The 23,537-nt window shown below is 38.0% G+C and overlaps 1 protein-coding gene across 9 annotated transcripts in view; it reads right to left on the bottom strand.

Annotated features, from left to right (window-relative positions):
* DST (dystonin) overlaps nucleotides 1-23,537 on the bottom strand; it is a 303,406-nt gene that overhangs the window by 4,162 nt on the left and 275,707 nt on the right. For 5 of the 9 annotated variants that reach the window (XM_055714785.1, XM_055714794.1, XM_055714787.1 and 2 more), the window contains 16 exons: nucleotides 21,577-21,746; nucleotides 21,095-21,254; nucleotides 19,525-19,719; nucleotides 18,187-18,315; nucleotides 14,552-14,695; nucleotides 13,480-13,668; nucleotides 12,574-12,703; nucleotides 11,603-11,766; nucleotides 11,162-11,324; nucleotides 9,520-9,674; nucleotides 9,278-9,352; nucleotides 8,402-8,419; nucleotides 5,247-5,364; nucleotides 2,782-2,850; nucleotides 1,817-2,016; nucleotides 1,247-1,357 (listed from right to left, as the gene is read on the bottom strand). In XM_055714785.1, coding sequence (XP_055570760.1) covers nucleotides 1,247-1,357; nucleotides 1,817-2,016; nucleotides 2,782-2,850; nucleotides 5,247-5,364; nucleotides 8,402-8,419; nucleotides 9,278-9,352; nucleotides 9,520-9,674; nucleotides 11,162-11,324; nucleotides 11,603-11,766; nucleotides 12,574-12,703; nucleotides 13,480-13,668; nucleotides 14,552-14,695; nucleotides 18,187-18,315; nucleotides 19,525-19,719; nucleotides 21,095-21,254; nucleotides 21,577-21,746 — 2,190 coding nt within the window. The remainder of the gene's footprint in view (nucleotides 1-1,246; nucleotides 1,358-1,816; nucleotides 2,017-2,781; nucleotides 2,851-5,246; nucleotides 5,365-8,401; nucleotides 8,420-9,277; nucleotides 9,353-9,519; nucleotides 9,675-11,161; nucleotides 11,325-11,602; nucleotides 11,767-12,573; nucleotides 12,704-13,479; nucleotides 13,669-14,551; nucleotides 14,696-18,186; nucleotides 18,316-19,524; nucleotides 19,720-21,094; nucleotides 21,255-21,576; nucleotides 21,747-23,537) is intronic. The other 4 variants (XM_055714788.1, XM_055714791.1, XM_055714793.1 and 1 more) reach the window with 3 other exon arrangements.

The raw sequence follows: 23,537 nt of genomic DNA, 5'->3' as shown, positions 1-23,537 counted from the left end.
TTACATTAAAGAAAGTTGCTGAAACTCCTAGCAGTTGTAAGAGCAGGTGAGAAATACAGTACCACCATTTGAAATCAATGCAAATTGCTTTAATCTCACTGTAATTCAATGAAAACACCACCTTACCATGTCTATAAAGCCTTTAAAGTACCATCAATTAATCTTACAATTCAGTTACCAGCTAAGAGATGAAAGAAAATACAGAAATATATTAGAAACTGACAACTGACTCAACTCTGTGCTACTGTTAATCATTCTAAGCAACAGCCCCGTGTGCTTGAAGTGCTGTGTACATCCACACACCTGCAGTGTGCACATGTAACGTACCCACTCACACAGGAGAAGGGAGTGAAAAGTTTGTTACGCATCTTTGAGCAATGCCACACCAAGATCATACCAACTGAGCACCAGAAGGTGTCACACGAATAAGCATCAAATGCAGATTTGTGATAAGCAGATACAGCAGAGCTGATGGTAGCGCAAGGTTCCCCTCACTGAGGCCTCCGTCCAGCCCAGGGCAAGAGTAACTCCTACAAGTGACGAGTCAGTTTGCAGCCTGATCCAGCTGCAATCTTTTCACTGACTGTAATGACATTAGAGGAGACACTTTGGCTCCAAGCCCCTTCAAATTTTGGTCGTACAGCTTAACTGCCGGCACAATCCTAATTACTATACTAGCAATTTCGATCTAAGTCATGGGCTGGAAATAAGACCAAAGCTCATTTCCTGTTAAGTCATCAAATAGCTCTCTCATTAGAGCAACAATTGGTCACTACCCTCCTAAACAAAACTTTCAGTTGTTGGAAAGATTCATGTATCACAGTCAGCCTTTTGCGCTATCATCTTCACAGTGATTGGGTATTTCTTTATTTTGTGGTTTTGCATTGGAGATCATGATTTATTAATCTAATTCCTGCAGTTGATTAATACTACAGTACTTTATGAACTCAAAGTAAACAATTTAAGGAAATAAACCTACAAAGTGTATGAACTGCTTTATTAATAAAAAAGTACTTTTCCCCATTTGCTCAACCAGTTCACTGCATACTGTTATGATTTATTAACCGTCTGCACTTTAAACATAAATTCACTGAGGCATAATTTCACAAAGGTCTAAAATAAAGACGATGCATTAATACGCAAAGGATGTTGCAGCTCTGAAGCACTGAAACTCTAGTGGCTGTTAGTGAAGTGACAGTTTTAGTGAAGGAAGGTCATTAGACTAGGATCTCTGTCCTTACTGTACCTCTGCAGATGACCCTTGATAGTCTGAGGATTCTGGTGGCTTAGAAGGAGTTGTCGTTTTGCTGTTTGTCAACCATGGTTTACCATAGTTGCGTGTTAAATGATGGGGTGTCTGTATGAAACAATGGTAAATCAAAATATGAAGGACAGCAGATGGAAAACAATGCATGGAGAAGGATACCCAGGCCTTCACAGGAAGATCAAATATCATAGCAGCAATAAAAACTAAGCAGAAAGTTGATGACAAATGTTCTGAAATTAAAAGATGACAGAGCTTATTTTTCAAATGACATGGAAATTCAGTGCTCTTTCAGAGCAATTCCCAAATTGCCGGGTAGCTCATGTGGCACCTTAAATGTAAAGAATTCTTCTATTCCCGTATCGCAAACAAGCAGTAGAGGAAATACACTGAAAAGATGTCTCAGATCCTCCCCAGACTATGAAACAAAACTAGTGATACTTCTTCCCTGTCAGCTAGGGAAAGCACCGATATTGTTGGAGCAAGAAAAAAAATATTAAGAAATCTGTACCCCATTTGTTAACCAGTGCAGTTTTGTACGTTTCTCCTTACCTTTGGCGTACTTGTAGCAACTGCCTGTGGGGCAGCTGCCTGGCCAGCCTGACTTGACAGAGAAGTAGATCTGTTGGGAGAAGCACCCCTTGAAGAGGGTCGTGATCTACGGCCCCTTGGTCGGAAAGCTGCCATGCTCTGACTGGCACCATCTGCCAAAATGAACTTTTCACGCAGCTCCACATTTGTCCTCCCTTTAGCTGAAGCAAAGAAAGGTGTTCATTTAGTCCAATATGAAAACTGTCACAAGGCTCTTTATTGTCATTTCTGCCATGCCAACTCCAACACACTTTAACAGTAAATAAAATGCATTACTGTGTAATGCATTTATTTTGGACACAGAAGAGTTATGTGCAGAACTCGCTTATTCTAATACTTTATGCCAGCAGGAATGAACCACTGTCAAAGGAAGTCAGCGTGATAATGGAATGCTCAATGTGCTAAATCATTGTTAATCAATCATCTATTAATACATAGGCACAACCTGATGAGCAGTTTTGCTAACTCTACAGCTACTCATAATAAATAATACTTGCTTGGATGTTCCAGAAGAAATTGCTCAGTACAAATTACAGGAAAGCAGCAAATATATTTATTGAAAACTATGAAGTTATGTAGTTTGGCAACATGCAATGAGGAACATAAAATCCAAACTATGATGAGGTAATTGGTGGCTAAGCACTCACACACACATACAAACACACATGTGAAAGAATGTTCTGCAAGAATAGATGCATGACACATTAGTATTTAACTGTGTCAGTGTGAATGACAATTGTTTTTGAAACACTCTTCAAGCGTGTCAAAAAAATTAGTCTGCAAAGCATCAGCCCATTTAGGAACACATTAAGCCAAATGTGATGGGTGAAGCATATTGTTAAAAGTAAATATATTTTAAAAGTGGGAAGGAAATGAAGAGAAAGGAGAAGAGGAGGAGGAGGAGACAAAGAGAGGGGTTTGCCAACCTATAGTAGGCTGAGTGGTAATTGAAGAGTTTGATTCCGAACGTAACATTTTACTCCCGTGATGATGAACTAGAAAAAATGACACAGGACATGGGTCACATTAAAGAAAATCGTTAGCAGGAGAAGAAATCAAGTACAGCAGCTGCATAGGCAAGAGACTTGGGAGCACCAGGCCAAAAGACAGGACTCAGAGCAAAAGCTGTCTCTAAGTACTCCGAGGTGAATTCTCAAAGGTCTCCTAGGCAAAAAGTACATAGCACTTGGACAGACTTGGCTGCAGTCCCAGGTGTACTACTGTAACAACAGTATTTATCTGCTGACATAAAGAAGTAATATAAGCTAAAATGATTTTATATAACTAGGTCCAATACTTTTAAAGCTGTTTATGACAACAGTTCTTTGACATGTGGTTTATCTAAATACACAAAAACCCTTTGGTAGAAAACCGTATTTACTACGTGAAGTGCTTAAGGAAAAGCCCAAACCTGCACCACTGACATTAATGACTGTTCTGCATCACTGACTTCAACGTGACTAGAATTAGGTACCAATCCACAATGTCTAGCGCCTGGATGACTCTACAGAGATCAGTATTCCTTTCCACCCGCTGTGCTGCCTTACTCATCTGCTCATGTATTTCAGTGAAAAAGGGATCAAGTACTACAGCAAATACTATACAGATACACAGAACACAAAGTTTATTAAAGAACAGGGGATAAAGTTCCAAAGGACTCTTAATCTGAGAGCAGTGATAAGGAATTCCAGTAAATTAATTAGATAGTTATTAAGTATCGTATCTCTCAGTTTCAAGCCAAGTAGGAATTGCAACAGCCTACCTGTCAATAGGCCTGAGAAAAATGTTTGGGATACATCAGAACTCAGTTAACCCTTCCATGAAGTATGGTATTTTGAGGGACATTTCATTTTTCACTGCCCTGCACTTTTGAGGAGTACGGGCAGAAGGCTATAATGCAAGGATAGCTCTGCAGGCAAAGATGACTTTCCTATAGTAGCAGATGCAGAATCAGGTGCTAAATTTCAGTTAGACCTACGGTTCAACACCAACAAATGTAGCATTACTACTACATTTCTTTACAAACAACATATGCAGTATGTTGGTATGCAAAAGGACAATTTTTTAATACTTCTGAAAAACCCACAGATGTGATCACAAAGTTATGACAGTTCTTTTATGATACTATGATAAGAAGTTTAATGGGTACCTTTTAAGCCTGTAGACAAAGGTTTCTAGGCCTTAACTAATGCAGTTTTGTGGTAGCTTCTTTTTGGATTTAACAGGATTTTGTGGTAGCTCCTTTTTGGAATTGACATCCCTGACTTAGAATGACAACTGCTACAAACAGAAGCTCTTCACCCTCTCAAGGTCTGTTTCAAACTGTTTAGAAATCCTGGTCCCAAAGCAGAAGCTGTGATAGCTGACACTGGAGTAAGGGTCCACGGGACAATTGATGTCTCTGTCTTCACTAGCTCACTGGCCTCCCTGAACTCCTCTGTGCTGTTCTCACACTATTACAATATTGATTGTGATTCTACAGAACCCAAGAGGTAAAAACACAGAAAATTTAATGCTGCTAGTTAATAGGACAGAATTACCTAGTTATAGACCATCAGCTCACTCACAGTCATTATTACACTTTCTGCAATTCTATTACTTGGGCTACTATTTGACTTGTCTCTCCCCCACTCCCTTCACAAATGGCTTCTTTCCTATCACCAGCTGTTCCTCCATGAACAGTGCCAGGCAGAGCCGACCTTCCCACTAGGAAGTAGCCTTTCCAACAAACTACGATGCCATTACCTTGCTGTGTACTGAGAAAACAATGCATTGGATACAATGCCCTGGAGGGCACAGTGATAAAGCGCTTCCTGCTTCACCAGAGCACAAAGTCCTCCTGACCACAGCGTTTTCCACTTGCTTTGTACAGGGCTCAGGGCTCTGCAACGTGGTTCTGGGGAGGATGCCAATGAAAAGGCAGGGCTACAAAAGCAGAAACTGAAAGCCTGGGCACAGCCACTGGCCGGAGAAGTTTTTTGTGGTGGTGGTGTTACTCTTCAACTGCCTTATTTTGATTTATTGACTTAAAACTCTCTTGCTGAGAAGGTTTTATTGGACATTTCGGTGTGCTATTTCTGGCAAGTTACACAATCAGTTTACGTGCCATAAGCTCTGTCTGGGCTACATTCAATTCTTAAATACACCACTAACACTGAGGAACTGCGCAGGAAGACACCACAGTTATTCTAGACGTACATCAGGGCAACTGAAGAGGATCTTAACCATGGTATTTAAAGTTCACAAAAAAACAGATCGTTACGTGACATTTAGTGAGATGATGTTTACAGAACTGGCATTTTAAACAATTCTATCTCCTTTGTGAGACAATGAACAGTGACTGTATCCAAATAATTATCCACATGTCCATTTTAACAGTTGTGTTACATACCTCTGCAAGGATCATTTTTCACTAAGAACTCATCGAGTGCCATCCAGCCACCTCCAACACGAACCATGACTGTACTTCTTAGGATACGAACAAGGCGCAGTTGCTGAGAGTCACCAAACTGCAATAAAAAAATCAAACAACTGTCTGAGGTTCTCAGTCATTCAGATGCCATTCAACACTGATAGGTTAAAGATCAATTTAAAAAGTTTATTTTAATATTTGATTATTAGTAAATGCTAAAAAAAATTTATCAGGTTTATTTATGCAGATTATTAAAGCTGTTAAGATTTCAAATCAGATGCTGCTGCATTAATCCAAAGGAGATGGCAGGACGGTAAGAAAGAATCTCAAGTTTAATTTTATGCTTGATTCTAAAATGTCTGAGCTCATAAAGGAAGCAAAATTAGTAACACATTATTTAATTAGTTACGATCTGCATTTGTGCACATTAATGAAGACCTATTTGCATTATTTCACTGTTAAAACCTTAAGTAAACTCTCTTCTGCAACCATCTAGATTTTAATAATACCAGCTGAAAGGAAGGTAGCATCGCTTTAAGCAATCAGTATGTGGGCTGGAAATTCAATGCATTATGAGTGTTGCACAGTTCTGTCAATTGATTCAGTATAAGGGATATTTTCAGATATAGCACTGACACTTGCTCACCTATGGCGAGGTGCATATGGGGAAGGTAACATGAAGCAATGAATGATTGATAGCTATCTTTATTGTCCTTTATTATAAACTGTTTGTCACTCATCTGTCTACACACCGAAGTTCCTCACAATTCAGAGATGCACAAAAACCTGTTTCATACTAACTCTTGTACCAGCCCATTCTTCCTCTGGGATGATGGCCAGGCCTAATATATGTTTTGCTCTTGAAACCGGTATAACAAAACCTGTATGCAGTATCTCCGTTGATATCCAGATCAAAGGAAACAGGACCAAAATGCTGACCCCACAATCTCATGAAAACTAACCAGAAGAATTCAGTACTTTTCGGCCAATGCCACTAAAATATTTGATATCAGATCATCAGGCCAAGCCCAGTGTGCACTCTCACGCAAACATGCAGAGCACTCACTGAAACCAACAGGAGTCAAATACACCTCTTTGGGACAATCTTTGACGCTTGAAGAAGGCTGGCCATAGTTCAACTGTACCTACTTGCTCCAGAGAGGACTGAAATGCTTTAAATGCAAACCACACAAACGTGCTCCCTACCTGTTAAATGATTTTAGTTGTTTGGTACTACTTAAGCCAAGAAGAGAGAATAAGTTTAAAGGAATATTACTTCTAGGAACCAAACAAAAGCAAAGCTCGTCACTTAATTCAATAATATTTTTTGTTATAAATAAGAACATTCACATGAGCATTATTTTTAAGGGCTTTTTAATAATGCATTCAATATGTGCTGAACAAAACACTAATATATATATATAGACCAAAGTTTAACAAAAAAAATCCAAATTGATGCCATTTATTTTCATTGGCTTGTTTCTGCAGAGATTTTTTCTTTCTAGAGGTTCTAAAGATACTATCTTTTTTTCTTTTCTTTATTTTTCTCCCATCTCAGCTTAATTCTTCAGTTAGACCCCATCAGACAACTACACCAAGTGTCAGATACAGTATCCTTTGGAAACTGCCTACCTAGGCTGTGGTTAATTCAGACAGTGGAACTCCTGGAAAGTAATACAGGTATCTATCAAGGCATTCTTCCTAATGGTAACTCAGTCTGTTTCCTTCTTGAAACAGTCTGAATACCAACTTCCCTTGAACAAAATTTCAGTTTCAAACAATCAGAGGTAAAAAGTCAAGAAAGTCTAGTTTAAGCTACAAAAAGGCCTGTTCTTGACAACAGCCATATAACATCACCGTCACTAGAGAAGCCTCAGCTAACTTGCCGTAGGTGCTTTTTACTGTGATGTTGTTCTGCATCAGTAAGTTAGACACTCCCCCAAAATGCTGTATTTTTACCAGATCTGAGAGGACAGATGGCAGATAAGAGGATTTACATAATTTCAAACAGTCTTTTCAAATGAGCCTTGTTCTTGTTCTATATGTGGAAAACATATTAAATTATTAGATACGTTGCTTGAGGCATGCGGTAAGATTATCCACTGCACTCTGTGGATATTCTTCTATACTTCACCAGGCTCTGCCAGTAAATAAGAATGCAACTACACTTTCAACATCTCTAGATATAAAGTGGCTAATACTGTTAACACTAGCATACCCAGAGTGTATCATACATATTAATTGCCTTGATAAGTACATGAATAAGATACTAATGGGATCTGGTTTGCGTAAGGTATTTCCATTCTCACCAGGCAAGCATGACTTAACACTTTAGGAGGCTGCGTATCAGTAGTAAGGAGTAAGTAAGCACTAGTTAGCGTTTCCTCCCTGTACCACTGAATGGTGCCACTGAAGTATGACTGATTGGTGACCAAAATGACACAAATTATTCTTAAACATAGCTCCAATACATTATAGACTTGCCATGGCTCTTTGAAAACACTTTAGGAGAGGGAGTAGTCTAACTAGAACAAGTTTCTTTTGCCTCTTTTCAAAATATGTATTTAATGATTCACTGTGTTAGTACATAAAACACCAACAATCAACTAGGTTCTTAACGAGTCTGCTTGACTGCATAGGGATTCTATTTTTTGTCCCTGAAAATGAAAGTATTTTTTGCCTAATTTGCAAGAAATAAGTGATATGACACTGGAATCTGTTTACTGTGACTAGCCTTTAATCTGATAGCCTAAAAAATACAACACAAATTTTGAGGCATTTCACTAGGAGACTGAAAACTGGAAACAGTGGTTCTAAAACTGCAGTTTAAATGCTCAAGATCTTTTACTATGTGAATTGTTGCTGACCATTATCTGGTTCCTTTAAAAGTAATCTCCTTAATGAGGAAAATGGCCAAAGAAAGCAGGTGAGAGATTGAAGAGGAGGGATTCTAAAACAAGGAATGCTCCATAATATTAAAAGAAATATCACAGCTGACCAGCAATGAATTAGCTGAGGATGAAAGGATGGCAAAAAGACTGACCACTGCAAGCTTAAATCACTATGCGTTAGAAAAAAAAGGAAGAAAAAAAAAGAAAAAAAGAAACTTCATAACACATTCCACTGGTTTATACCTGATTTCCCAGGAAGAACTGATAAGAAATGAAAAATGGAAGAAAGAAACGATTAGTTAACAGGAAATTCTCTACATGACTCTAGAACACATGCAAACTAACACATTAGACATTCTAAATCAATTATCTACTTCAGAGATGAGCAGGTAGCTAGCCATCCAGAGATCGAATCCTGGAAAATTTTCAAGGCCTTTTGTTTCCTTCCCATTGCTGTTTCTGTGGTCTTTTAAAATAATGTACAAGTATTTAGTAATCTCTTAATCAAATACTGCATATTTCATCTGAAATTGTTCTGGTTAATGAACCTAGGGGTAGCAGATCTTTCTTTACAGTGTGATATTTATTTTTCTGTGCTCTAAAATCATTCTGCAGATATCTAACAACACTTCAGAAGCATCAGTATGCTCCAATAAAATGACAAGGGAGGATAGAAGTGATTGAATACACTTTGGTAAAAGATTTTTGAAGTATGACACAATACAAGAGGAAAATATCAGTCACTTTTTATTAAACTAACAGAAAATCAGCTGCAGTTTAAACACTTTGGATATCCAGGCAAAGACACTGGCTTTTAAGGAGCTGTTTTATATATGCAAGCATGTGTGTATACATGCAGTTAGCTTTTAAAAATTCCCAGACTGAAAACAGTTTCAGTAGTTTCAGCAAAAATAAATACAAGCAGCAGCATTTCCCTATATTTTTTGCCTGCATTTCCTAACAAGTCAAACCCATAGAATTTAGACAAGCTTAAATAAGAAAACATGTAATTGTCACACCAAATACCTGCAAATGAATATAGCCCAATTCCTTGCATAAACCGTGTCATAGGGAGAATCTTTAAGCTGAAAGAACCAAGAAGGTCCTTAGAAAACTTACCCTGTACTTGTTATCCCCAATCTGTTCCACTTGAAACCGTTTTGCACATTTACACTTGGCTACCTGCCTTGTAACCTGCAAAAAACCACAACTGGATAATTACTTTACTGCAAGTATCATACGCCTAAAGATTTTTGTACCTGGTAAACATCAAATTATATAGTAGTGAAAATAGAATTCATTATTAAAGAACATGACCCCAGCAGAACAGAATTAGCAATCTAAGAAAGCAGAGAATGTACCTCATCTTCAATTTTGTCAGCATCTGTGAGAGGCTTGTATGCATCCTTGTTTGGATGAAGAGCTGCTACAAATTCATAGTAGTCAATATATCCATCACCATCTCTATCAAAAATGTCTGCAACAGCACTCATTTCAAGTCTGCTTGTTGGGAATTCTGTAAGAAAAAGGCAACAAAAGCTAAGTTTTTTGGATTTTCAATCCTATTACAATGAAAGGCTTTATCACAAATATTAAAAGGGTTTTAGGCACTAGGTGACAGATAATGCCTATCAAAAAACCAAGGACATTTAGAAGACTGAAGAAATCTTTCTGAAAAAACACCTGGAACTCCAGTGTTACCTAGATAGTGGATTAAATTGAGTATCATAGTGGGGCTTGGAGAGATACAGAAGCAAAAGCGCAGATTAAACTGTAAGATATATGTGTGTTTTGGCTTTTTTTTTAACATTTTGACGCTCAAAGTGCATAAAATACCAGAGATGAACAAGACAAATTGTTAATGAAGAAAGGTCAAGTGAGAATTGCTAATTAAATTTGGAATGCAAGGCCTTCCCACTGCAAAAACATGCATGCTATTTTGTGAAATCCTTCTTTAGATAAGTTCACAGCAGCAGAACATTAATCCATGCAGAGTTTCTCTATGTAATGGTCAAAGACAATTTCAAGATGGTGAACAGGGCCTGTATCGTGAGTATTTAGCAGTTACAAGAAGTTGATACTGAGTTAAATGAGTAAGCTGTTTTAACCTCTTGGTGGTGTCAGGTTTTTTTCATCAACTTCTGTCAATTCACATAAAACAGTGACATCCTTATGTAGTGACTGTATTACTGCATTTCCTAAAGCAGGGGGAAATACATACACTACAAAATTCTCCTACTGAATAACTTTAACATGAGATGCTAAAAGCAGCCCAGTTCTGAATCTTCACTGCTCAAAGCAAAAGTCTTCATGATCTGAAGATAAAGGATTATTTTAAGTAGGAGGCCCTTATCTGTTATGAGTCAGTTGCTAAAGGGAAACAAGATCACACACAGACATGATGTAGAAACCTTAATGTTACCACCAACTGTGCATACCCAAGGAATACCAGCCCACCAGGAAAGCTAGGAGAAGTCCCTTCCTAGTCTGATTGCTTGACATTTTGATCCGCTTTATAGATGCAATGGATTTATGGTTCATGTAAACAACAGTTTCAGAAACTCAGTGGCTTCCTTCAGTAATTGAAACTATTCAATGTAAGTTCTTTAATAAAATTCCTATGATCATATGAAATGATTTTGAAAATTATGTGTTGGTTTTATAATGTACATTTTACTATTCTGACTGATCAATGAAAAGTCATTATTGAAGTCGCTACTGTACTGTGAGAATGAAGATCCAAGTCCTGTAAACTATAAATTAGCCAATAATATAAATGTGACATTTGTAATCTGATTCATAATGTAAAAGAACTAGAAAGAGTTTCTAGAATCTAGGAATATTTTCAAGTAAAATAATTATAGTTTAAATTAATCATAATTAATGACTTCAATAGGGAAATTATGACCTAATAATGCAATAAACTGCATAGGGCACACTATATAGACAGACTTCATGAGATGTTTGTTCCAAGGTCAACATTAAGTTAATTTTAAAACTTACTTGAAGAAAGAATTCCATCAATAAATTCCTGCCTTGTTATCTTTCCATCCTGATCTTTATCAATCCTCCTAAAGAAGTCCATCACACGAGACTTCTTATGGTTCATCCATCGCATGTATTTTTTCCTCCAAATATCAAAATCAAAGTTGGCAAATTCTCTTAGCTTAATAAAAAAAGAGAAAGAACTTTCTTCAGCTGATATAGGTCTAGAAAAATCAATGAGACAGATACCATCTGCATTCTTTTGAGTAACTGGTTCTTTGAGGACCTATATAAACATTTTTAAAGCACGTTAAAGCACAGTGTTTTCAGGTAACTCTATTATACAATATAGTACAACAAATATGGAAATTGTTTACAGTATTTACAGTATTGGCAATTTAATCTATGGTAACAACCGTATGCAAAAAGTATGTATATTCTGTACAGTCCTTTTCTGACCTCTTCAAGTCTGTCCAAAGCATCATTAAGTTTTCTTCTTCTTTCCAAGGCCAGAAGCCAGACTTGCTGCCATTTGCTGACTAAAAGGTTTACCCGTGGATTCTTGGTTTCGATTTGCGTCTGGGCTGCTGATGGATATATGCCTGGTGTTGGGGAACGCTTTCCTGTTAAAACATAGTAAAATGTTTAAGTCTCACCTGATTCCAACAAAAACATTCACATGAAGGGTACTTGACCTTCCTAAAACTACTCCTTCCTGTCCCAAATGAGCCCATACCCTGATAGGATTCCATCTAATGGGATTTTTATTTAATTTTATTCACCATTGCTGGGTAAGGACGATGGTGGTTAAAGTACCTTTCGTCTGGCAGAAGCAGTTAGCAGTAGCTGCACTAGTGAAGCTTCAAAGGTTATATAAAATCTTTGCAAATCCCTCAGAGAGTTGCAAAGTAAACAACCTGACTTTAGAAGCAGGTTTCACATATGGGTAAGTATAAAACACAACGAGTAAGTACACCTAAAAATACAGAAAGCTATTTCCTCACTTGATGGTTCACTTTCCATTCAACTTCACTGAATACACTTTCTAATTGGATCCATATAATTTCATAATCAGTAGGAGCAAAATTTGGGCTCTACATCTTTATGTAAAAGAAGTTGCTTGTACTTTCAGATAGTAGTAGATTTGCAAAGACTTACCACGTGAACACTCTTGGAAGTTTAACAGCACGTGAAAGGCTGCACACTTTAAAAACAGGTATTCAAGAGGTATAGTCAAAATTTAAAAATACATGTCTGCCATGGGAAATTTCCTCACAATGAAAAATGAGAGATAATTAGAAAATCAGCAAAGAGAATGTCACCCTGTTCCACTAGAAGCTAATCAAATCTATTAGATTATTAGTAATCTGTTATCTTTATAGACAGAGCAATAGTGTGCGCAACCTGGCCCGAAAGACTTCATTACTTACTTCCTGTTCTCCCCTTATCAAGGACAGGAATATGAGATTGTACTGGACTGGGTTCAAGTGCCTTTCTTTTATAAGTCTTTGTAACTTTATCCACATCAGGTTGTTTTCTGGTCATTTCCTCCATGAATGTCTGCAGTCAGACAGAGGTGGTTTTAATTAAAAATACACAAAAGTGATCACAGGAATGAAAAAACACATACAATAGCAAAACACCAACGTTACAAGAATGACACAGAAAGACTCTTACAATGCCAGCCTCACAAAAAAAACACAGATAAAGGTTTGGTAGGTGACAAAAAATGGGAGTATAAGCTTTTAAGACCACTGTGGCCTGCTTGTTAAAGGAAGGCTAAATCTAAAAAGTACTCTGTCAAACTCCTTTATCAACTGTGTACGGTGAGGTGACATATGACAGAATTTTGACTCTGAGTACTCAGATGTTCCTTGCTGTTCAGACTGCAGTTCATAGAAGTGAGACAGACAGCTCTGGTGTGTAAGCTGGGCTAAGTCTATGAGCATTCATTGCACCAGCAGCTCCTTCTGGCACTTCATAAACATATTTTTTAAATCCAATCAGTAAAGCCATACTGCAACACTAGGCAGCAGCACTATCATATATTTAATGTGAGGTTTTAAGAATCATTATTATCCTTGTTCCTATGGGGAGCTGTAGGCTTACTTTTAGAATAATGTGGCACTGAATTTTTGTTCAATTTTTTACCTCTGTGTTGAATAAACTACAAGCACATCATATGCATACAAAACACACAACTGAGTATTGGAAAAGGGACTTGATTATCAGAAGAAAAAATAGCTAAGGACATTCACACTTGATTATGAAGCCTAGTGGAGACGTTAGCACCATCTGTGGAATATGTAGGATGCATGTCACTTAACAAGCCTTACCTGATGTTCAGCTATAAGTGCTTTAACTTCCTCAATCTCCTGGGGGATAACCTCTTTATCTTTTTCAGTAAGTGTAGTCTCTGCCCACTGCAACCAGGACAGCAAGGCTTCCAGCAATTCCTGATTAGCAATAAGTCCAGCCAGAGCTCCTGCCAGTCTCTGTTGATGTTGTTTAGCCCAGGCTAAGACCTTAATAAAATAACCAATGCATGAGTATGCGCACATCTGAAATTCTTTAGAATGTATTTAAAATTACTCTACTAACAGTAAACCCAGATGTAAAACAGGTGTGTTGGTGTTTGGTTATCAAAGGTGCTAGGTAACTTGAATTCCAGTTCAACACATTTTTTTCCACAGATATTCAGGATTAGGTGCTGTTAAATGCAATAAACAGCACATTCAGGCAACATATCAAGAATTTTATCAAACAATATGTATTAAGTTAGTGAATCACGTAGGATTTGGTGTCTGTATTCCTCCCGGGCACTCCTGAAGCCATACTTTGCTAACACCAGTATTTTGGGTTTTTTTAAACTTAATATACACAGAAAATACCACCTTAGCAGCTGGGAGTGTGGTACACCCTCTCAGACCTACTTGTAGCCACTTAAATCATTTGGAAATCTTCCAGGTTAAGAATATGTTGGACTGAAATCCTCCCTAATGCAATTAGAAAATGTTTCAAGTTTGCCCTGTATTTTCTTCCATTTGTAACTTTTAAGTTTCTCCGTAGAAACTATTGCCTTTCTTCACACGGGAAGTGTCAGGCAGGATCTTCTTTAATACATACAAAGAAAGAAGCTTGACCATCTATACATACAAAGAAAGAAGCTTGACCATCTATACATACAAAGAAAGAAGCTTGACCATCTGCTTTAGTTCTTAAAGCCCTGTAAGTTTGGAAATAAAACCTAGGGAAGCATGGTATTAACATCCATCACTGCAGATATTTTAAATGTTTAGTTCTCAACAGCTGGATCATTTCCTTCCAGTGTAACTGCCATGTTAGTTGCCAGCTTTGTTCCAATCAGAGATGAACTGTTGCAATGAAGATGGCTTGACATATACTAACCTCTTCAAACCTGGCTCTGATAATTGTTATCCAGTGCTTAATGGTGGTGATGGAGTCTGGGTGGCAGATAGCTAGGATAGCTTCTCCCATACCTGTTGCTTTATTCAGTTCTGCCTTTTTCTCTTCCAGTTTCTTCATAAATTCCTAAACCAGAGATAACAATTTCAATGAGATGTTGAAAAAAATTGCAAGAGAAATCTGAGTGCATAGTCTGCAAGGTCACAAGCTTCTTGATCTTCCAAACAGATTCAACTTGCAAGAGGCAAATTTAATTTCTCTGAGAAAAATTAAAAATGTTAGAAAAGCCAATTCCACTCAAAAGTACTAAATAAAGCTCTAAAATCTTTACCCCAGCCTGCCACTCCTTAAAAGCCCACCATACTGTAAATATTTGAAAGACACATGCCCTTAAAAACAAAAAAACCCCAAAAAAACCAAAACAAAACAGAAGGGAAAAAATCAACTGTAAATCAACTATATGATGGTTAGAATCATTATTGGCTACATTTCAGATGACTTAGTTTGTCAGTCAGTTACAGTAATTCTTCATAATAAACTATCAAGCTCCTAGCAAGAGACTGGAAATGTCCAACTATAATTACATGCTCAGACAAGATGATAGAGGACTTCAGGAGCAGCTATACTAAACCAAGACACATGTGAAAACTCAGCAGCTGAGGGGGAGAGACTCAGCAAGAACAGGGACAGTGACTGCTAATTAACCAGCTGTTTTCAGAGGCACTACCATGTGGGAAAAAATCTTGTAAAAGCAAAAGGATGTTTACAGCTTTAGACACTCAAGCTCATAGCCATTGATGTTCCTACAGAGTCTGGCAGAGGAAAGGGTGGCAGGACCAGAATTGGGTGCCAGGTGGGGTGGTGGGTGGGACAGAGGGACACAACTAAAAAAAACGAAGGATTTTTTTCCATCCTTCTGTAGTTTGCATTTTTCAAAAGTTTTTGTTATTATTATTACTACTCCAGTGGTTTTACTATTCTGCCTATTTTGTTATGCCTAAATGTTGTGTAAGTCTGTGTATCTGTGTGAGTGCCCTTAAACTGCCAACATCTCTCAGTGCCTAGTGGATTTTTTTGTTATATTTTAACATCATTAATTGTGCTACAAAATGGAACCATGTCTTGCTATTCTGCATTCTAGAAAATAAAGATCAGCCAAGTCAGATCCTAGAAAATTCAAAATCACCTAAACCTTGTAAAAACAAATTCTACAACAACTCATAATGACATTATCTTGTGCCTTTACAAAGCAAATATGAAACTATTATCAAATAAAAGTGTAAAAGAAATAATCTCTTCTACTTTGTTCTAAAAGCCTGGAATAGGTAGGCTGTGTATTTAAAGCTATTTATTACCAACTGATTTTGACTTAAGCTTAAATTAATGTCAGAGTTTAAGACCCAGTCATAATCACAGTCCTTTCATAAAAACACATGAGTTCTTGCAGTATTTCAGTTCAAAATAGTTTTGGAAAAGCCAAGGAGATTACCAAAATAAGCTAAGGCCAGGAGGAAAACAGGCAACAATGACACTGTTTTCCCTGCACAACTGTACTAGAATATCTTTAAACCTATGACACACTACACACACTGTATTAGCCTTTCCCTCAGCAAAGGATATGAACTGTATTTAACTCTGGGCCAGTCCAGTGATATAGATAAGTTTACAAGAGAGGAGATGGGATGCTTCTTATTAACTAATGCAGTGCATTAACCCACTACATCTCTCAGTCCCTAGAGAGGTTGGTGAGTGACAGAAACCTCTCTGCCTGAGATAGCAGAATTCATTAAATCATGTGCAGTATTCAAGAAAAGAAAAAAATCAGTATTGGGCATAAAGATAAGACCATTTGGATAAAACAACGTCCTGAAGAAACCTTTTAACATGTAGCTGGATACAGATGCATTAGACTATTTTACAAGAATCACAGTGATAAAACGAAGACGCATTTCATATTTATATAATGTCATAGTCATACATTTTTAATATTAATATTGCAGCATTATAATACAGACATGGTGTTTAAAGCTAATACCACACATTATATTTTCCCGTATTTTCTTTTTTTCTTCTTGAAAGCTAATGTTATAAGCTTAAGAGGAGAGATAACTTATTCCAGCAAGATTTTGCTCAATGTGCTTATTGACTGTTGAAGCAGCAGTGCTACAATCTGTCTTAGCTTGAAAAATTCTGTATTTCTATTATTCATCCTTTAAGAAGAAAACGTGGTTGGAGGACATCTTCTAAAGCCTACTAAAAATATTTAAGCATGGTATGGCCATATTTAACACTGAGGTTGGTTTTGTTGTGCTAGCAGTTATTGTCCCCAGCTGGACAGGGTTTCCCAGAGATAAGTTTTGCTTTGATTTGAGGTTCCAAGTTATGCTTCAGCTTTGGCAGCACAAGTTTGAGCTTTTGTAGAGAAGTATTTTGTTAATCAATCTACATTGCAGAGGGAGAAATTTAAGATTTTTTTTTTCTAATGATTTCAGTGGACATAAGATTTCATTTAGACAGTTCTTTCCTCTGTATTGAGAAGATCAAAAAACTAAAAAGGAACTGATGAAGCACATGTGGAGGAAAGGCAGCTAAAAGATAAATTCCATTGTATCGGAAACAGCAGGTTGCTACTGCCAACATTTGTCAGCATATGCTGATGCACGCATATATTTGCCAGCTAAAGAATAGCACCCAGTTTCCACAGCCCTAAATTAAATCTGAAAACTTCTTCAAAACACCGCAGTCTGAGTACCTCAAAAACTCCTTAATTAAGAACCATTAGATAATACTCTGCACGCACCCCTCTGCGTAATAGTATTCCCAAACTCAATTTAAACAAAAGGCTTTTCCACTCTCCATTTCGTAAGCTCTGTTATAACTTTCTTAGAGCAATGAGGAAGAAATCCATTATTCCTAAAATTTGTTCTATAACATTTGTGGGCACTACATTCTTGGTACTATTACCACCACATTTACAAGAGTTTTGCACAGGCTTAAGTGTGCACCTTTGTAGCCTCCTGTTTGGAGAGTGAAAATATGACCTCTCTGCTTCTTACTTAGACATTTTCCCATCTCATTACTGCAACGTCAGTTTGATGGCCTATAATCTAGTATCTGTAGTACCTACGGCAATGCAATATTTCAGTACCTAACGCATGTGAAGTATGACAGCATGCTGCTTCACCATGACAGAAGGTTAATGGATGGCAACGTCATTCTGCTGACACTTTCCAAGGGCCTTGAAAGGAAAGCATTCCCTGTTTTGCTCAATGGTGCTAACACGGATACACTTTTGCTACTGTAGCAGTCTGTTACAATTGTCAGGCGGCATATAATGCGCAGAGGGGTTTGCATCATCTCTAAATGTTTACTGGAACTTGTGAAAGGCCCATCATTTTCTTAGCAGGCCAAGATGACTCAAAACAACAGTCCAACACTAGTATGGGCACCAAACTGCCAACTCCATTAAACTTCTAGCTTCTCTATACAAACAGTTGCAAGAACAAGCACCGGATGCTGGATATGACTATACAGGATAGATCGTGCCTCCTTTTCTTTATTCTATCCTCTAACAGACCTACTAGAATGAAGAGGACCCTCTTCATTTTCATGCTTACCCTGTGCTGGTCTATCAGTGTACGCAAGGCCTCTTCATCATCTGGAAGGACCCCATGGAATCGAAGAGCCTGCTCTGCCTCTGCCAGCCACTCCAAAAGGACATGGACAACAGAGTGGAATTCTTCTGCCTGTTAAAATACAAGAAGTCACGGTCACTCATGAGGGGACCTGACAGACACACTGCAGCTTACACAAGGAGACTGAACCCACATTTGGAGTCATTAATCATGCAGCAGTAATGGCACATTAACTTTCCATTAAAAAGTCAATGATAAACAGTATACATTTTCATAACTGTAAAAATATCTCATGCTTCCCAAAAAGTCATAGGAAGCCTAAAAGCCTGTTCATGCTTTTAGCCATCTGATTTATAGTGTATTTGCAGCTCAGTTGAGAATATCATGCCTTTACGCTGACAAATTACACGGAGGTGCTTTCACGGACCAGCTGGAGAGATGAGAACTGCATTTTCTGCATAGCCTAAATCACTAGTTAAGCAAAATTAATTGACAGTCTGTTGGTGACTGATCCTTTTACGTCTAGATAAAACAAGAAAGTTCCACCTTTTGGCACAGTCATAGTCAGACACAGTTAGGTGTTCGAGGTAGCTCAGGATTGTGCCTGCTTGAAAGACCAGAGAGCTGGACAAACACAGCACCCTGGGAAAAAGCAGGGCAGGAATTTTGTACACAGTGGGTATATTGCTATTGCAGAAGCCCCATCCTAGCATCAACCCAAGCTAGTATATCTTCACAGAGCTGTAAATCCATACTATCTCACATTTGGAAACAATACAGATGGACCTGTAATTGTTTGGGATTGGTACCAGCCGATACTGACATACATAGAGAGCTCCTGAGTGCACTCAGGACAACTTCGGTTTTTCTGCGGTGTACTTCACTGTGCACTGTAATTGTGCCAATGTAAACAAGATTTCAGTACACAGATTTGCTTATTTCCAATAAGGCATAAAGGGCATAAATATGATTGAGATCTCTAACTTCCTATGAAGGGGGCATAGTTCTTAATCACCCTTCACACTTGATGGTAACTTCAGTGATTTTTCGAGGTGGTAAGGTCTTCGAAACATTTGCTTTGCATTTGTGGTACAGACATAATAACAGCAATAATAAATGCTAAGAGGTATTATTTATGTGCTATGCTAAAGGGATAGAGACAAGGTAAGCACTGCATGAGCAAGAAAATTAGTATTTTCGAATGAGATTAAATTAAATATGACACTAAGTGAAAATTAAATTACATTTTTGGCAACTGCAGCACAAGGTATTTTCAGTGCTTCTCGTAAAGTACATGTAGCACCAATACTACTCCCCTACCTGCCGAAGAGCCTGTTCCAGTCGTGTTTGCTTGGATACTGAGAGGGCACAGACTGTCTCCCAGCGAGTGCTTAGCTCCTGCATTTGGACTTTGACCCAGGAAGAGTCATCACGACTGCCTTCTATCAGCTCCCTTGCAGAGCGCTTCAGAGCCTGGACACTGCTTGTTCTTTTTCCCAGCTCCTTCTGGAAAACCTAGACACCAACGAATATATTTGAAATGTTTAACTCATTAAGGCATACTTATATAACTAATAACAAAAACCTACTGGTTATAAGAAGAAATTGAAACACTGGTTCAGCTCAGTCAAGAGTAACTCCAACTAAGTGATGCAAAACACGTAAGTTCTGCTTATCAGATTCCATATGAAGATATTTACACTCTACCTCATCCTAATAAAACTGGAATATGGCAGAAAAATGTCAGGCAGATCCTGAGAACCCATCCTGATTCAATGGATGTGAAATCTAGCCTCCTTGGCATGCTGGCTTTACACTCTTTATCAAAGCAATTGATCTGACATGCTGATTAATGTGCAAGATTGCTGTGGCAGGAAAAGATCAGATAAAACACTAACAATCAAGGAGAAAGTTTAAAATCATAAAACCAGAAATAAAACCCCATCTGGAGGTCTGACTGTAAGGCTGTAGATCTTGCCAGATATTCATATATGTATGCGAGCGTATGTTCACATTTGCAGATGGAACAAGCTCCAGTTACATAAAGGAAGCTCTCAGAAGAAGATACAGTATACTGTTGCCACTGACTATGACTTGTCTGTGATACACAATGGGATTTCAGAAGCAATTCCACCACATTTCAGGCAAATTTTTATAGACGACCCATGTTTCCAAATACTTTTTTCCGTAAGAGACAAAATCTCCTTCTCACTGAAGAGTATTTGTATACTGGAAGTCACTGGTGGAAGAACAGAGGGACCTTCACCTCATAATTCCCCCAGGCTCCAGCGCTCTGACTGCATGTAGCCTTTGCAACACCAGTACCTTCAACAGTCATTTCTTCTGATGTACTGAACTGAGGAACGGGGATTCAGAAGCACAGTCCCACATCTCCTACTTGTTCCCATCTCCAAAAACACTTCACTAACAAAATACTGTAGCTTGCCAATGTAGGCTTCCTGGGCCACAGTCGTTATATACTCTTGTGCATAACTTAAACATTGCAACTACTTTTCTCGACATATACAGCAGCCCTGTGGGTCCTAAAGGCTGCTGTAGTCATCAAGAATGCACTGGACATTTGGTTAGCAGATGTCCTAAATAAAAAGCCCTGTCTCCCCTAAAGATTTCCAGTAAAATAGTTTTTGCATCTACTGCCCATATACCCGTACTTGTAAATGCACACTTGTGACTTTTAACAAAATATTCATAAATACAGTATTATGTATTCTTCCACATGTTTTATAGCACTTTCCATTGTTGATGACATGATTGTGTTACAAAACTATCCCATGTTTCTAAAACTTACAGTATAACCAAATCAAAACAGCATTAAAATGCTACACTTCAGAGCAGTCTAGTAATTAAAAAAGAATATTTTTGCAATTACCTTGTGATTGTCGATCAGGTTCATCACTAAATCAATGTCTCCGTGTACTGGCTGATCTTCCGCTAGCTGAGGTTCAATTTTGTATAACCAGTCAATGAGAGCTTGCAAAGCATCAGTAAACTGTCCCGAAAACAACAGGGCTTCCTCCAGTTTATTTTGTCTGGAGGAAAAATAAATTAAAACAAAACAAAAAAAAAATAAACACCACCCACAAAAATTATATTGTTCATACATTTGAAGAAAACATTTTCAGCATAAAATTACAACACCTAAGAGCTTTATATCACTGTTTGCCTTTTTAAATAGAAGGCAAACTCCCCATACCATCAGGGAACTATGTACTTCTAGTATTTTATTGCTTTGGTACTCCTAGTTATCAAACAAGCTAATGACTCTAGTATTACTTTTACACAATGGAAGCCAGAAGAATTCTCCTAAGTGTTTTTCTTATCTGCTGAATAATTAGGACGGTTTTCATTTACCTTTCCACTGATTTTCCACAAATTGTATCCCATTTATCCCTTAATTCACTCAGCATATCATCAAGTTTCAAATTGTCATCAGCCAATGTGGTTTTCTCTTTCAAGGAGCGTCCAGTCCTATTTGTGGTATCGTACACAGAATGTTTGGCACCAAGAGATTTCTGGAATTCCTATATATATATGGAAGAAAAAGAAAATACCCATATAGTATTAACTGCTTACAGACCACAGTTAATCTTTAATATATTTGCAACGGGAATAGTAAATGTTGCTGCAAGAAAATTTTAAACTTACTGCAAAACTTCTAGCCTGCTAGTGCCACAGTGCACCTGAAATTCTATGGAGCTTGACACTAGCAGAGTCCCTACTTTTTGGCCCTCTCTGGGAACATAGCTCTACACCTTCTGGAACAACTTCTGGAAAATTCCTCCTCTAGTGAGAGCAGTGATTTCTCTCCTACCATAATATTCCTAAATTTCAGCAAGAGGCTTCCTGGTTGTCAGAAGAATATGACAAAACTCCTACTTCAGGAGCCACAAGCTGAGCAGTCTTCACACATTTTTACATACTAAGATTTCAAGCCAGCGTAGAGCACCGCAAGGGCTACAAATGTCATTAGCTCAGCATGGTGAAGCTGGGAAACCACTAACCAGAAGCACTTAACCCTCCAAAGATTGAAGCATACTATAATTGGGAAGACTTGTATTACAAAAGTGTATAGATCAGCACAAGAAGCATCCAGGTGACATCCAATTTGGAAACTCAATTTGGGCTGGAAATCATCATCACAAGCAGGTTTCTGTGATCCAGGGACTTTGGAAGCTGACAGTGTCACAGCAATTGCATCTGTCTGCCAGCTCCTTCTGCACAGAGCCTCTGGAAGCTTTTCACAGGCAGAGAGGAGCACACAGAGACACAGCTCATCTGATGCCACAGAGGAGTTGACAGACTGACAGAGTAAATAATTAAATAAAAGAATACGGCCAAAAGACAAAAGCAAACCAACACAGAACCTTTTAAATCCTAGCAATGCTTAAAGCATTTTATGTTACACCTTCATGAACTGCTAGCAGGAAATCAGTTACAAAAAAAAATAATCACAAGTTTGTTCTAGGAAACTCATATACAGAATCAAATATTCTTTTTTTTTCTCACAAGGAAACACTAGGCCAAAATAGGTTTTGCTCAGTGTTTGCTGAAACAAATTTTCATCTGGTTCTCACAGCAATGTTCAGTATCATCACATGCAACAAGCAAATGATCACTGCTTAGAACTCATAGTAACTCCTCAGGCACATGAAGATTGCAAGGATTCCTCAGGGTCACTGCTGGCACGTCCACGGCTCCTCACCGCTGACTGGCAAGCTGTCCCCAGCTTGCCTGCACCAACCTGTGCCACAGTAGCTCACAACTCTTCCACCAACTTTCCCATGTGTCCATACAGTCATCTGCTGGTTTTAGATGTGAATGCATGTCAGGGAAAGCTCAGGTGGAATGGAGCTGTCTTAAGCAGGAGGTAGGCATTGGGTTACACCATGTGACTACTTTACCTAGGGTGATTCAAGGTTCCTTTTTTAAAACTTGATTGGTATTTTGCACTGTACTGGCCTTACTTCAAGGTTATTTCAGGATCCAGAGAGAACTGAGAATCAAAATTCATCAGCCAAAACCCCCAAAAAAACAGCAACATTTGTTTTGCAAGTTAGTATTTCCTTACTGTCCTTTCATTTTCCTCACATTAAACAAGGAAACACACTTTAAGAAAGAATATAAACACCACTGTCAAGGTACAACAAAAATAATTTTCAAAATGAAAATAACCAGCTTCTTATAAAAGTTCCTTCAATACAAACAATATGTCTGTGCTCTTTTTATTTGATGGGGTTTGTTAACTGCTGTAGTACTACATGCACCAAGTGTTACTTGGTTTGCACGAGGAAACACAACGAAACTGCTGCCAG

This window comes from Falco cherrug, chromosome 6, assembly GCF_023634085.1.
Source record: "Falco cherrug isolate bFalChe1 chromosome 6, bFalChe1.pri, whole genome shotgun sequence".
NCBI classification, from domain to species: domain Eukaryota; kingdom Metazoa; phylum Chordata; class Aves; order Falconiformes; family Falconidae; genus Falco; species Falco cherrug.
The sequence above is the reverse complement of the archived record's forward strand: the minus strand, read 5'-3'. Positions and strand labels throughout refer to the sequence as shown.